This window comes from Numenius arquata, chromosome Z (genome assembly GCF_964106895.1).
Source record: "Numenius arquata chromosome Z, bNumArq3.hap1.1, whole genome shotgun sequence".
Classification (NCBI taxonomy): Eukaryota; Metazoa; Chordata; class Aves; order Charadriiformes; family Scolopacidae; genus Numenius; species Numenius arquata.
This window is the reverse complement of record NC_133616.1, coordinates 38,858,606-38,872,784: the sequence shown is the minus strand read 5'-3', so window position 1 is coordinate 38,872,784 and position 14,179 is coordinate 38,858,606. Positions and strand designations below refer to the sequence as shown.

General features: G+C 40.5%; 1 protein-coding gene across 1 annotated transcript in view; it reads right to left on the bottom strand.

The window, feature by feature from the left end:
- The window catches only part of TRPM6 (transient receptor potential cation channel subfamily M member 6), an 88,497-nt gene that overhangs the window by 39,508 nt on the left and 34,810 nt on the right, over nucleotides 1-14,179 (bottom strand). Inside the window, exons 12-16 of the mRNA XM_074166354.1 lie at nucleotides 8,009-8,143; nucleotides 7,436-7,489; nucleotides 4,968-5,108; nucleotides 3,119-3,229; nucleotides 945-1,225 (exon numbers count right to left, since the gene is read on the bottom strand). Of these exons, the coding sequence (XP_074022455.1) occupies nucleotides 945-1,225; nucleotides 3,119-3,229; nucleotides 4,968-5,108; nucleotides 7,436-7,489; nucleotides 8,009-8,143 (722 nt within the window). The remainder of the gene's footprint in view (nucleotides 1-944; nucleotides 1,226-3,118; nucleotides 3,230-4,967; nucleotides 5,109-7,435; nucleotides 7,490-8,008; nucleotides 8,144-14,179) is intronic.

Here is a 14,179-nt window from a genome sequence, read left to right as displayed (position 1 = left end):
CCAATCTCAGTAAGTACGCCTTCTCCCATTTTTCCCATCACTTTATCAATATATCTAATGAAAAATAATTTGACAATTAAATGTAATGATTTAATCCTAATCACAAGGTTAAGGGTCAACCTGTTTTCTGGGGTTTTAATTGTTTTGTTCTTGATCCCACCCAGCAATCAAAATGGACCCTGTGAAGTTCTGTGTATTTCCTTCAACAAGAGACTCATCATCTGTGGGTAAGCACTGTAGGCAGTTGCAAAAGCCTCTTCTTTTACACTAACTTTTAATCATCTCTGTAAGGAAGTCTCCTCAAGGAAGTTACACCTCCCTTTAAATTAAGCCTTGGAGTTGCATGCAAAACAAGACATCGCATCTTATTGTACTCTGAATCTGAGGCATGGTGTCTACAGAGCATACAATATGTCGTTAACAACAAAAACTACCAGAAAACACTAGTGTGAAACTTGAAAAATTGAAGAAAATTCTTGGCCTACTTCATTTTTTATTCATTCAATTATTTCAGCATACCTTTTTTTAGGTCTTACACAGAGCAGGATTTAAGCACTGGTTTTAGTTTGCTCATTATCGCACATTACAGATTTGACAAGTCCAACATGTATGTGCCACGTGGCTTTTTAACAAGCTGAACTGGAAGGGAAGCTGAAACGAAAATTTCAGTCTTCCACTTGACCATTTAGCAGACAGTGAGCCACACATTACTCACATTTTCATTTTTAAATATACAACTACATAACATGCTAATAGCTTTCATTTAACTTTCAACCAGACTGCTCACCTCCATTATATCATATGAATAGTGGGCAGCTGGAAGTATTTCTTTTACACCCTGCAGTCCATGGCATCACTAACCTCACAAACTCTTAGTGGATTAGGAAAATATCAAACCATTGTAAGCACTGCAGAACTTTATTAACTGAAGGGACAGATCGTACTTTGAATACTTCTTGAGTTCTTCTGAAGTGTCATCCACCATGTTGCTCTGCTTAGCTTCACGTGCCATCGCCCTGTAGAGTTTACAAGCCACAACGGCTTTGACCATGGCTTCCTCTCCATGCTGCCAGAAGAACATTGCCATCTTCTGCCTTTTCATTAATACTGCCCAAACCAGTAGGTCATTATATGGGTAGATAAAGCCAGATGACTCACAGTTCTCTGCAAAGTTTATATCCTCTTTTGATTTCCTCTTACATTTATGGAAAGCAGTGGATCTTTCCTATAAATTCATTTTTCAGAAAGAAAACAAAATCTCAATGAATGGTTTGGGTTCAGATTGATGTAAATAAAACTGCACACAAGACTGAATTGTGATAGCAACTATTTGATCATTATATACATTTAAGTCACAAACCACAGATAGGATCACATTCAGATTTCTAATGCTAAGAAGCGGGCAACATTAGTGGAAGAAAAACACTCCTTGCTCTGTACGCATGCCATTTATAGCCTCCACTTCATACAGTTATGCAGTCTCCAAACCCCATGATATCAAGATCCTACTTTCAGTCTTTTCTTGTACTTGTCTCATGACAGCAAAAAAAAGCAATCAGTAGACTGAAACATACACCACGGACTATGCATTCGTGTCTGTATATTTCATAGAAGCATAGAATGATTCGGGTTGGAAAGGACTTTAAAGATCATCTAGTTCCAACCCCCCTGCCACGGGCAGGGACACCTCCCACTAGGCCAGGTTGCTCAAAGCCCCATCCAACCTGGTCTCGAACACTTCCAGGGATGGGGCAGCCACAGCTTCTCTGGGCAACCTGTTCCAGTGCCTCATCACAATCACACTAAAGAATTTATTCCTGATATCTAATCTAAATCTCCCCTCTTTCAGTTTAAAATCATTACCCCTCATCCTATCTCTACACTCCCTGATAGAGTCCCTCCCCATCCCTCCTGTAGGCCCCCTTTAGGTACTGGAAGGCTGCTATAAGGTCTCCCTGGAGCCTTCTCTTCTCCAGGCTGAACAACCCCAACTCTCTCAGCCTGTCCTCACAAGGAAGGTGCTCCAACCCTCTGATCATCTTTGTGGCTCTCCTCTGAACTCCCTCCAACAGATCCACATCCTTCTTATGCCGAGGACTCCAAAGCTGGACACAGTACTCCAGGTGGGGTCTCATAAGAGCAGAGAAGAGGGGTAGAATCGCCTCCCTCAACCTGCTGGCCACACTTCTTTTGATGCAGCCCAGGATGCGGTTGGCTTTCTGGGCTGCCAGCGCACATTGCCGGCTCACATTGAGCTTCTCATCCACCAACACCCCCAAGTCCTTCTCCTCAGGGCTGCTCTCAATCCATTCTCCGCCCAGCTTGTATTTGTGCTTGGGATTGCCCCAACCCATATGCAGGACCTTGCACTTGGCCTTGTTGAACTTCATGAAGTTCACAAGGCGCCCACTTCTTAAGCCTGTCCAGATCCCTCTGGATGCCATCCCTCCACTCCAGCGTGTCAACTGCACCACCCAGCTTGATGTCGCCAGCAAACTTGCTCCACTAACAGCAAAGAAAAAGCCTTAGTGGTGTAAGTAAGTGGCTGAGGCTGTCTCAGTGCTATAATGGTTTCATTTTGGCTCAGACTAAGTCCAACAAAGCCATTTACATTCAATCTACTTTATGTTTTGTCTGTCAGATATATGTATGTGGCGATCTTTGCTCTTTCGTCATTTTTTCTTTTAAAGAAAATACTCTGTTTTTCCAGGTATCAGAACTGTATCTCTTCTTAGCAGGCTTACTGTAGCTACTTTAATAAGCAATGAGAAAACATTGGGAAAATCAGATAATTCCTACTGTTGCTTCCAAATAAGACTTTTCACCCATGCTTGGTGTTCAGAAATTTGTTGACACCACATTTCAGTGAACAAAAGCCCTTAGCAACAAATGAAAGGAAGTTAAAAAGTATCACAGGAGGAGTCTGAGCTTGATTTCAACATTAGAATTGCAAGACCAGTACTTCATGAACACTGAGCGGTAAAATGTTGCTTCCGTTGTAATTTAAATAGAATTATGATAACTAGTAGCCTGACCAACATGTGTCTAAAAATTCTCAATAAAATTATTAGCATCCTAATATGTCCTGAGCAAAGTCTAAAATAAGCAATTACATTACCTTATATTTGTAAGGCTGTGCCGTTCTGAAGAACTGAGAATGCAAAGTACTTTCAGCAGATCCCATTCTGCTACTCGCCTGATTACGCTGATGAAGGGAATGAGACAGGCTCTGAGAAAAGCTGGAGAGCACTCTCTAGATCCAAAGGCATACCATAAAGCACAAGGAGAGAAATGCAAATTAAAGACGAAGTTTGTCCGTAATTATCTCTGATTGCAACAGTGACTGTAGAAACTGACGTTACTCAAAGCCCAGTGAGTCAGCAACCACTATAACTACCACTAGAGCATATACCATCAAGGAAAAAATAGCCTGCTTCACACCTAATTAAAAAAAAAAAAAAATAAAATCTGAATCTCTAAATTCAAAATACTGATTTTTCCAATAGCGTCCACCAATTACAACAACAACACAGCTTGCACCAGATTGGAGTCACCCAACCTGGAAGCTTTTCTGAGTGCCCACCCTTACAAAAAGTGCGTAAGGCCTTTAAAAGAAGTTCCCTGAACTTTTTGCTGACCATTTCCTCTGAAGGATGGCATGTCTAGCATCCCTAGGCATTTTGTTCAGTGTTGACTAGCGGGAAGAATGTTACTAGCTGAATCACTAACACTGTTCTCTGCAGTTCCTAGTTACATGATCATGTGGCTTCGCCCATCCCTTTTAAGGTCATATTTCACGAGGATACACTGAAGAGTGTTACAACTGCTCAGATATCTCTTTTTAAGCATTGTATTAAGCTAGTGACACACAAAAAGCTCTGTCTCTGTGTTTCTATTCACCCCAAGTAACAGTTTTCATTATTTTTTTCTCATTTTTTCTCATCAACCTGAGTTTCTTGTATTAGTTATGAAAGCACTACATTGGGATGAGAGGTTTTTGTTGTTTGATTTTTAATGTATGGAAGTACTTTAATCAAAGTCCAGTTCTACTCCAAAAACCATGGAGAATTCTCATGAGGTAAATCTTCTCCTTCTACGATGTTGGGAATGACACATGGCTAATTTATTGAGAAGTTTTGGCTGTTTTCAAGTTACTGGTTTTGGAAAGTCACTGGGGAAAATGAAAGTACTAGTATGTTTGCACACTGTTGTTCTCAGGCAGCTTTTTCGTGAGGTACTGATATGTAGACATGGCGCAACGCTATGCCATACAGCCAAACACCTTAAATGTTTAGAATGAGCAGAACAGCATGCACGTCCAAGCACAACCCTCTGCCTGCACAAAGCCACCGCACCATGGGTCCAGCCTGGCATACCCAGCATGAGACTTCCCCTGTGATGACCAGTGTGTCACAGAAAAAGCTCTGCCAGGCAACCTCAGCTCATTGGCAGGAAGATGCACCACTAGCACCGAGCTGCTTCTAAAATGTAAGACATTTGCTCAAAACTTAAGTCAGAAATCTTCATTTTGTTCTTCAGCTGACATGCTGTAAGTCTAGTTCAATGCCTGTTGAATTCAGTATTTCTGTGATGTGGTTCAAATTGCAAGAGCAGAAACATGCAATTGCTTCACAAAAGGGAAAATGGTGGTTGGTACAGCCTTGCCAATCTTTTTTGATGGATGACAGCTAAAGAACACAACCCTGCTACTGGACACAAGGTAAATTCACTGAACTAATAGCTAATTTAACAATCACTGGTAGTCCTAAGAGGTTTGAGAGTAGTTTGGGGAGGGACTTGTCTATTTGCAACCTCTCCACAGTTGGCAAAGAGATTCATAAAACAGACAAGCATGGCATACGTTTAACTGATGCTCTTCAGACAAACCGCAATGACAACCTGAGCTATTCAGGTATCACATTTTGGATTTTCTTTGTGACCAGTAGTAGCCATTTCACAGACACTACCTTGTGTTTTCTGTAGAGATCATTGTAGAGAATTCGGAAATGCTTCCTTGTGTAGCTGCTCCGATAAGCTCCACCAAGGAGGTACTCTATCACCAGTCCAATATCAATCAGTGATATCTTGTAATCAAAGGAAAGGGTATTCTGAAACACCAAATGTCACAAGCATTTCATGAAGCTATTATATGCAACATTCAGCCATGTCAGAGTCCTACTACTATGAGGGGAGTCTGGAAGAAGGTGCTACTGAGAGCTCCCACATCTGTCAGGAAAGTGTACACATTCATTAGACATATGGAACTCCCCTAGGGGGAAGAACACAGGCACATCCACATTTTCAGCCTGAAAAGTGTGATGTCTACAGCCCATTGCACCCACATCGCATAGGGACATATATTGCAATGTTCACAAGATCAGCTGCATTCAGCAGTGAGGGTAATGTTTCTTCAGGTTAATCACCAACAGCCAGGGACTGATAATAATCTTATTCTTCTCATAACGAGAAAACTAGTATGATATGATTTGCTTATTAAACTAGTTCATTAATTAAAAATGTAGAAGTGTATGAAGCATGCACTTAATGTTGTAGAGTAATTCCTGGAGACTGGTAATCGCTTGTAGAGGCTCAAGATTGTCAAAACAACTAGGACAGCAGCTGCACGTCCATTAGCTATGCCTTCTGAGCCTCTCATCACCTCTGTTTGAAGAACCACTGCTTACCAGTTTACCTCCACTTCCTTGCATTACACAAGGTTTGTGACAAATTCTCTGAAGAACAGATATCTTCTATTCAGACTTCAAAAATTATTGGTAAAACCTTAAATCACAACTCTTGGAAGTGAAAAATGAGCCTGTACATAGATGAGGTCAGAGGTGTTATGTATTACTGGCAGCGTATGCCTTTCAGACTGTGAAAAGTCACCTCCCTCATTAGACTGAGGTTTGTTTCAATAGACTTTAGTGTCAAGCTAAGGCCACCCAGCTCTGCGGAGCAGGAGTCAGCAACATCCTGAGCACTCCGGGGCAAAAGCACATCTCATAGGACAGAGCTTCCCAGCTCTATCACTGAGAGTTAGGCAAGTATTTCTAACTACCGATACTTGTATATACTTCTCTGCACTAAAAAGCGTATTTTATGCTATCATTGCAGACTGCAATGCATCTCCCTTCAAATGTAGCAGCAGCAAAGCTGGTCATACTAATGTGGAAAATATTCTGAAATCCATGGTCACATTACTGTGGTGACTGCCCTACCTACTGTGTTACTATATTTAATAAGACTGCAAGAGCACAACCCATTCACAGAGCATTCAGGCATTTTTACAGAAGCTCAGGTGAATAAGGCTTTTCAGCATTTAGACCTGTTTGCAGGTCCCAAGTCAGTTTAGCTTACTCAACAGTGTAGCAAGTTTTGAAATTGTGTACCCATTTTCTACCTAAATTCCACTATTTCATTTCAAGTGCCAAAAATTTCCCTTTAGACCATACCCTGAGTTTTTCCAGAGTATCCTGAGATGTAACACAGCCATGAATTTCAGGAGAGGGTTCATATCAAGGAGCAAATCACTCCAGTATCAGTGAAAAAGACAGATTTCTCAGCCTGGAAAGGTCCTATATATTTTCAACACTGAGATCTTCTACATCTATCATATAAATTAGACCTCAAATATGTCCATCAGTATGGGAAAACACAGAAAATAGCTTGCTCTGGAGACCAGAATACCCTACATGTACCTACAGAACCATCAATGGGATTGACATGAAAGTCTCCCATAATAAGTGGGAGAAATCTCTGCAAACAGTCAGATTTACTATTTTATCTTAGCATTCGTACCCTGGAAAGAATCAGCCAATTAATCTAATTTTGGATCTAGGCATCTCCTGCAGTGGAGACTAGATGCAGAAAGAACTACTTTCCTGGCTAAGCAGTGGTGTGAGGTATAACAGAGACACAGAATAAGCTGAACAAGTAAGGGAGCCAGTGCTCCATGTAGTAGTCATCCACTGCCACCTTCTGTCCTCCTAGGCAATGCAGTACATTAAAATGATATATCTTGTCACAGTATCTTTGTTACCGCTCAACAACAAAAAAGACTTTTTTAGCTTTGGGGAAATAATGACAACCTTAGAGCCATGAGCATAATTACTGCATTAATTCAGTAACTCTTTTATACCATGACTTCATAACGTCATTTTAGTAACTTGAGAAAGAGAGTCTGATCTACACAAACTGCTTGGCTTTGAAATTAAGGTACAGGTCCCTTGGGACCATTCAGTAGTAGTATGCTAGTTAATTGCTTAGGGGGATCAGTGGGATGAAGATTACACCATTTAGCAGATATAGGAGCACAGTAATGAAACCATCACTTCTTTTCCTAAAATTCCCCTGTATTTCCTAATAGCAGTGTGCCAGTGGACACTGAAGTTCTAAGCTAATATTTTTGCTCCCCAGCCTTTCCTATGTCTATTACCTGTTTCACATCTCGAACTAGGTGGTGCAAAAGTAGATTTGATGGTCCTTGTTTCTGTGATGTGAAAAGAGAAGACAAACAAACATGTCACTCTACACTAGAAAATCAATACAGTTAAAGAAAGCAGCTAAAAGATCTTCAGGATAAGCTACTGTGATTCAAACTCTCCCCACTCAAACTCTCCCCACAAATCTCTTAAAAAATATTTCAACACCAATCTGCAACACCTCTACTACCTTAAATCTTGACATATTCTAGAAATAATTTGTTATCACTTTGGTTAAACAACGTATCATTTTCAGCAATATAAGTATATATCGCATAGATCAAAAACCAGAACGTATTTCTCATGAGCTTCAGGTGAGTACTCAGTCTGGGTCAAGTCAATGAATCAAAAGTAAAAAGCTGAGACACCAATCCAAAAATCCAACATTACAATCAAAAATTATCAAAAACCCATTAATTTTCAATTTTTTTCAAATATACCTCATAAAAGTGTGGCTTAAATATCAAAACAGTATTCTTTCTAAGCATTCTTATCTAAAGTTGTACACTAGGATTTCAAATACTCACTGTATTGTAGAGTTCTTCCAAACGAGAAATGGTAAGAAAACGGTGCATGTTCACTCCATGCTCTATTAACAGCTTCACAAAATCCACACGGTCCATCACTAAAGCATCCAGCATCGCCTGTTCCAAGGCACCAACCTCCGAAAGGACAGAGATGAAGGAAAAGCTTAGAAAATTATTATCTTCTTTGGGAAATAAATAAAACATTCCTGAACAGCTAGGGATCTCTTTATCACAATGATTTGTTTTTACCTATATTTTAAGCACACGGCACAAAAGAAAAGCAAGCTGGAGGAAGCATCTGTGCAAAAAATCCAACAGAGATGGGGAGTAAAACTGAGTCTCCATAAACCCAAAGTCTGTAGAGACTTCTACAAACCTAACTCTAAAACCAGTCTCTGATAATACATTCCCTACTCTTTAATTCACTTCAGAAGCTAATGTATGATAATGCAGGGGGCAGAGGGAAGTCCTTCTTTTTTAACATATAACAAAAGCCATTTCAAGGTACTGTATTTCAAGATATCTCTATAGAATTTGAAGTTCTTTAAAGCAGACTTCTTTTCAAGTATGAGACAGAATCTGCATTAGGATAAACTCTCTCAAAGACACCATGAAGCACAGCTCTACCTACAACAGTGTCCAAGTGGTGAAAGCACTCTACTCATGGCACTTGCACAGCGTTCAGCAGGATTTCTATATGCAAAACAGCAAAGGAGTTGGACATACGAGGTTCATATAAATCCATACAAAGAATTTCTACAGAACACGTATGCACAGAAAACTCAGTGGCGTGAGCAGAATGAGGACACTGGCACACAAATGGGGCAGGTGCTACTGCTAACTTGGCATGAGAAGCTACCTCTTCCCATGTATATATTTACATACAGTGGAAGTGATGTCAAAAGATGACCAATAAATGTTACAGAATTGTCACATGTGAAAAGAAAACTTGTGCATTGTTCCTGAATTATTTGTGTTTCTTCCAGAGATATCTCAAAGTAACCATTCTGGTATCAAGTTTCCTCTAGCAGTCATTCCTTGCACTGGCAGAGTGTCTAAAGAGGTTTAGACAGCTATCCGTTAACTACTAAAATGACATTCTTTGTTGTAAACTCCATTTGAGACTGAGCTGACATTTAAGCAGAAACAGTTACAGCTGTGACAATCTTTACCTTGTGAAATTTTGGGAGCAGAGTTCTAAAAAGAAATGGCCAAAATTTGTGCATAATTGTGCGTGTTTCCTTAAAACACTTAAATAGACAGAAAAATACTAAAATCACATGGACAATCACCTAAAAATCACTGCTTAAATTCTAATTCAAAACTTGAACACACAACCACAATAATCATGCACAAATTGTAGATCCTGCCAATTGTATGTCTAGCAGACCTTGACAGTCGAAGTACTTGTCTTTAATTAAAAAAGTAACTAAGTCCAAAGTAAATTTTAAAACTGTACTTGTGCGTTTTCTTTTTTTTTTCTTTTTTTTTTCTTCTTTATAACGCATGGTGAAAATGTTGTTATTTATTATTTTTTTCCTGCGAAGTCAAAAGAAAAACTTTCAGGAATAGATACGATTCTCATTTTTGCAGCAAGAGATGTAAGGCTTGTTTATTATAAATTCTTTACATCTTACTTGAAGGGGAGAACATAATGATTATTTGACAATGACTTTTCATTCAAAATGGTGCTGAACAATTGCACTGAAATAGATATGAACAGGTATATAGGTCTTTTTAAAAAGTATCAGCCAAGGAGTGGGAGTAGGGGACTGCCTGCCAATCTGTAAGTCCAGAGGATGATCAAGGTATAAAAGAAACACACAAGAAGACAAGGCTATTGCAGAAATGAGAAATTAATTCATTGCCTCACTGCTCACTGCAGAACATGTTAGGAAAGGTCCTACATCAAAGCTGCTCTTTATTGCAGACAAATCTGAGGAACTGTGTCAAATTGAAGTGCCAGCAGAAAAGATTATAGAAGTCATCCGTAAAGTGGTAGCAAATTGTCAGGACCAGGTGGTATTCACCTAAGAGTTCCCAGGGAACTGAAGTGTAGCTGACATCAGCCCCTCTAACAGCAGAATGGAAGACGGTAGAAAATACGCCAATTCTTAAAAAAGACAAAGGAGTGTACTAGTTGTCAAAGTATGTCGTATCATCACAGTTAGAACCTTGTAAGGACATACATAATGAAACTATAATAATGAATAGCAATAATAGCAACATGGGTAAATACAGTAGAGGTAGAGGAAGCAAGGCAGTTACTTTGTAGAATGAAATCAGAACTCTTAACACAATTTTGGCAGGGACAATGAAGATAAGACTGTCAGATTGATACAGTACATTTGTATTCCCACAAAAGCTTTTGATGATGGCTTTCCTGAAGGACTTTTAAACAAATTAAGCTGTCACAAGGCACAAGGTTCTCCAACTGTTTAATAACTGATCAGACAGTAGGGAAAAAGATTCTTAATAGTGGTCAGAGACCAAGAATATCCCACATACTGAATACTGACTTGACAATAATTGCTGGTGATAAAAAAATACTCATGATAAGAAAACCAACTAGGAGGATGTGCAAAAAAAATCTCATAATATGGGATAACCAGCAAAAATAGCAGGTGAAATTCAATATTGGTAAATATGAAATAATGTGCATTTGGGAAACAACCCTACCTCCACATCAGGCTTGAAATTAACTCAGAAAAATGTTAGTGGACAGATCTTCTGAAAGCATAAATGTAAGTTTCATATAAGTTGGAAACAAGTAAAAAAGGTATACAGAGTATTAGGATTTATACTTAGATGAATGCAGAATAATATATAAAATACTAGTATTTCACTAAGTATCTCCATCAAGAACCTTGTATCTTGAATAGTGAGTACAGTGTTGGTCTGCCTATCCCAAAAGATCACTTTAAGATCTGAAAAAAGTACACAGAAGAGCAGAAAAGTTTGTCAGAAATATGTAAAAACTGAACAGATAATCATCTTGGATAAGCCAGTAGTGAAGGAGGAGCAATATGCAATAGCTCTCTAAAATCTTCTGTGTCAAAATAATGGGGACTAGGAAAACGTTACTGATTGTTTCCCATACATATAGAATCATGGAATCATTTAGGTTGGAAAAGACCTTTAAGATCATCAAGTTCAACCATTAACCTAGCACTGCCAAGTCCACCATTAAACCCTGTCCATAAGCACCACAACTTTTAAGTACCTCCAGGGATGATCACCCAACTACTTCACTAGGCAGCCTGTTCCAATGTTTGATGACCCCTTCAGTGAAGAAACTTTTCCTAATATTCCATCTAAACCTCCCCTGCTGCAAAATGAGGCCGTTTCCTCTTGTCCCATTGCCTGTTACTTGGGACAAGAGACTGACCCCTACCTGGATACAACCTCTTTTCAGGTAGTTGTATAGAGCAATACGGTCTCCCCTCAGACTCCTTCTCTCTAGGTTAAACAATCTCAGTTCCCTCAGCTGATCCTAACAGAACTTGTTCTCTAGACCCTTCACCAGCTTTGTTGCTCTTCTTTGGACATGCTCCAGCACCTCAATGTCATTCTTGGAGTGAGGGGCCCAAAATTGAACACAGTATTCAAGATGCAGCCTCACCAGCGCGAGTGAAGGGGTACGATGACTTCCCTAGTCCTGCTGGCCACACTATTTCTGATACAAGCCAGGATGCTATTGGCCTTCTTGGCCACCTGGGCACACTGCTGGCTCATATTCAGCCAGCTGTCAACCAGCACCTCCAGGTCCTTTTCCGTCGGGCAGCTTTCCAGCTAGTCTTAGAATCATAGAATAGTTTAGGTTGGAAGACACCTTAAAGATCAACTAGTTCCAAACCCCCCTGCCATGGGCAGGGACACCTTCCACTAGGTTTCTCAAAGCCTGCTCTTCCTCAAGCCTGTAGCGCTGCATGGGGTTGTTGTGACCCAAGTGCAGGACCTGGCACTTCGCCTTGTTGAACCATTGGCCTCAGCCCATTGATCCAGCCTATCCAGATCCCTCTATAGAGCCTTCCTACCCTCAAGCAGATCCACACTCCACCCAACTTGGTGTCACCTGCAAATTTACTGAGGATGCACTTGATCCTCTCATCCAGATCATTGATAAAGATATTAAACAGAACTGGCTCAAACACTGAGCCCTGAGGAACACCACTTGTAACCAGCCACCAACCGGATTTACTCCATTCACCACCACTCTTTGTGTCCAGCCATCCAACCAGTTTTTCACCCAGTGAAGAGTGTGCCCATCCAAGCTATGAGCAGCCAGTTTCTCCAGGAGAATGCTGTGGGAAACAGAGTCAAAGGCCTTAACAAATAAAGAGATGTTAAGCTAATAATATTAAATTTCGGTGGCCGTTTGCTACATGATATTTTCATTTGATGCCTTCTGTTCCTTGGTAAAAAGGAGGCTGAGAGAAGACCTTATCACTGTCTACAACTACCTGAAAGGAAGTTGTAACACGGTGGGTGTTGGTTTCTTCTTCCAAGTGGCGTGGGATAGGACAAGCGGAATTGGCCTCAAGTTGCACCAGGGGAGGTTTAGATTGGATATTAGGAAAAATGTCTTCATCAAAAGGGTTGTCAAGCACTGGAACAGTCTGCCCAGGGATGTGGTTCAGTGACCACCCCTGAAGGTATTTAAAAGACATATAGATGTGATGTTTAGGGACGCAGTCTAACGGTAGACTTGGCAGTGTTAGATTTACAATTGGACTCAATGATCTTACATGTCTGTTCCAACCTAAGTGAATCTTTGATTCTCTTCTATGGTTCTATGATTCTATTGTTATATCATTTATACTAATTCACCAGTGTCATGGTTTAGGCCGGATTGGCCAATCAGAATGACAGATGGCCATTCCCCACCTCTCTCCAAAGAGAGTGGAGGAAGAGATATTTACAAGTTTAGAATGAACTAAACTCCTTTAATGAAGTATTAATATTAAAATGAAGAAGGAAATAATGAAATAGATACAATATATGCAAAACTGTATCAAGCTCCCAGGATGACATCACCGGCAGGCACTGGGGAAGTCCCAGGCTCGACTCAGTGACAGATGGGAACCGGATTCCAGCTCTGGAGTCAGGAACACATGGATTGGGATCAAAGGCAAATGAGCAGACAGGGTCCTCTTCGGATGTCAGCCATTGAAGGAAGAGTGTTGACCCTTTGATCCTTCAGCTTTTATACTAAACATGGGGCAGATGGGATAGAATACCCTAGTTGGTCAGGTTTGGGTCACCTGTCCTGTCCGCTCCTCCCTGCAGGTGGGACCCTTCCACGCTTTTTCCGTTTCCGACCCTCCAATGGGGCAAATAACAAAATTGGCTGACCTTGGTTGTTATAGCAACAAGTATAAGCAAGAGTCTCTGCATACCGCTCCTTGACATGAAGTACAAACATTAGTCTTATCACTCTGAGAACGAGTAGTTTTCTCCACAATATGCTGTTAATTTCAGGGAGTTAGAAGAGGCCTAGCTAAGATGTAAAAATACTGAACAGAAAGTTGGTTCTGTTTTACCTCAAACCGGGACAACCAGTCAAAGGAAGTTTCACCTGCCATAATTCTCATATAAACACAAAGGAATGATGCAGACTCACAGACCTTGCGAACATGTATCTTCAGTGATAAAAATGGCAAAAGCATAATGCTTCTCTCTTACTCCAATAATATAGAATTTCAAGCAGCAAGATAGATAGTGTCCGCCTTTCCTTAATATCTTACACAGATGTGCTTCAATAAAGCCTATCAACAGTTCACAGCAGCGCTACTGAATGCAAAAATCTAAATGAATGCATGATAAGGGGAACTAACACTCAAGGGTTAATAGTAGAGCCATTGCTTGGCTTAAGCTGTATATCTATAGCCTTAAGCCATTGCTAAGGTGTTTAGGCAAAGAACCTGTTGAAACAATAAAGTGATCACATCAGGCCTTGCTGGGAGATAAGGGAACAACTGGTATTCAAAGAAGGAACCCAGTTGTCTTGAGAAAGCAATCATCTGGCTGAACCAGTTCTGTGGCCTGGAGCAGCACATTAACATTAAAGGTGAAAGGTGCACAGCCAGGAAGACATACGGCCTTCATCCCCGAGACCCTGGCCCACGACCACCAGGAGGCACTGCGCCTGCGCAGCTGGGAGGAGTTAAG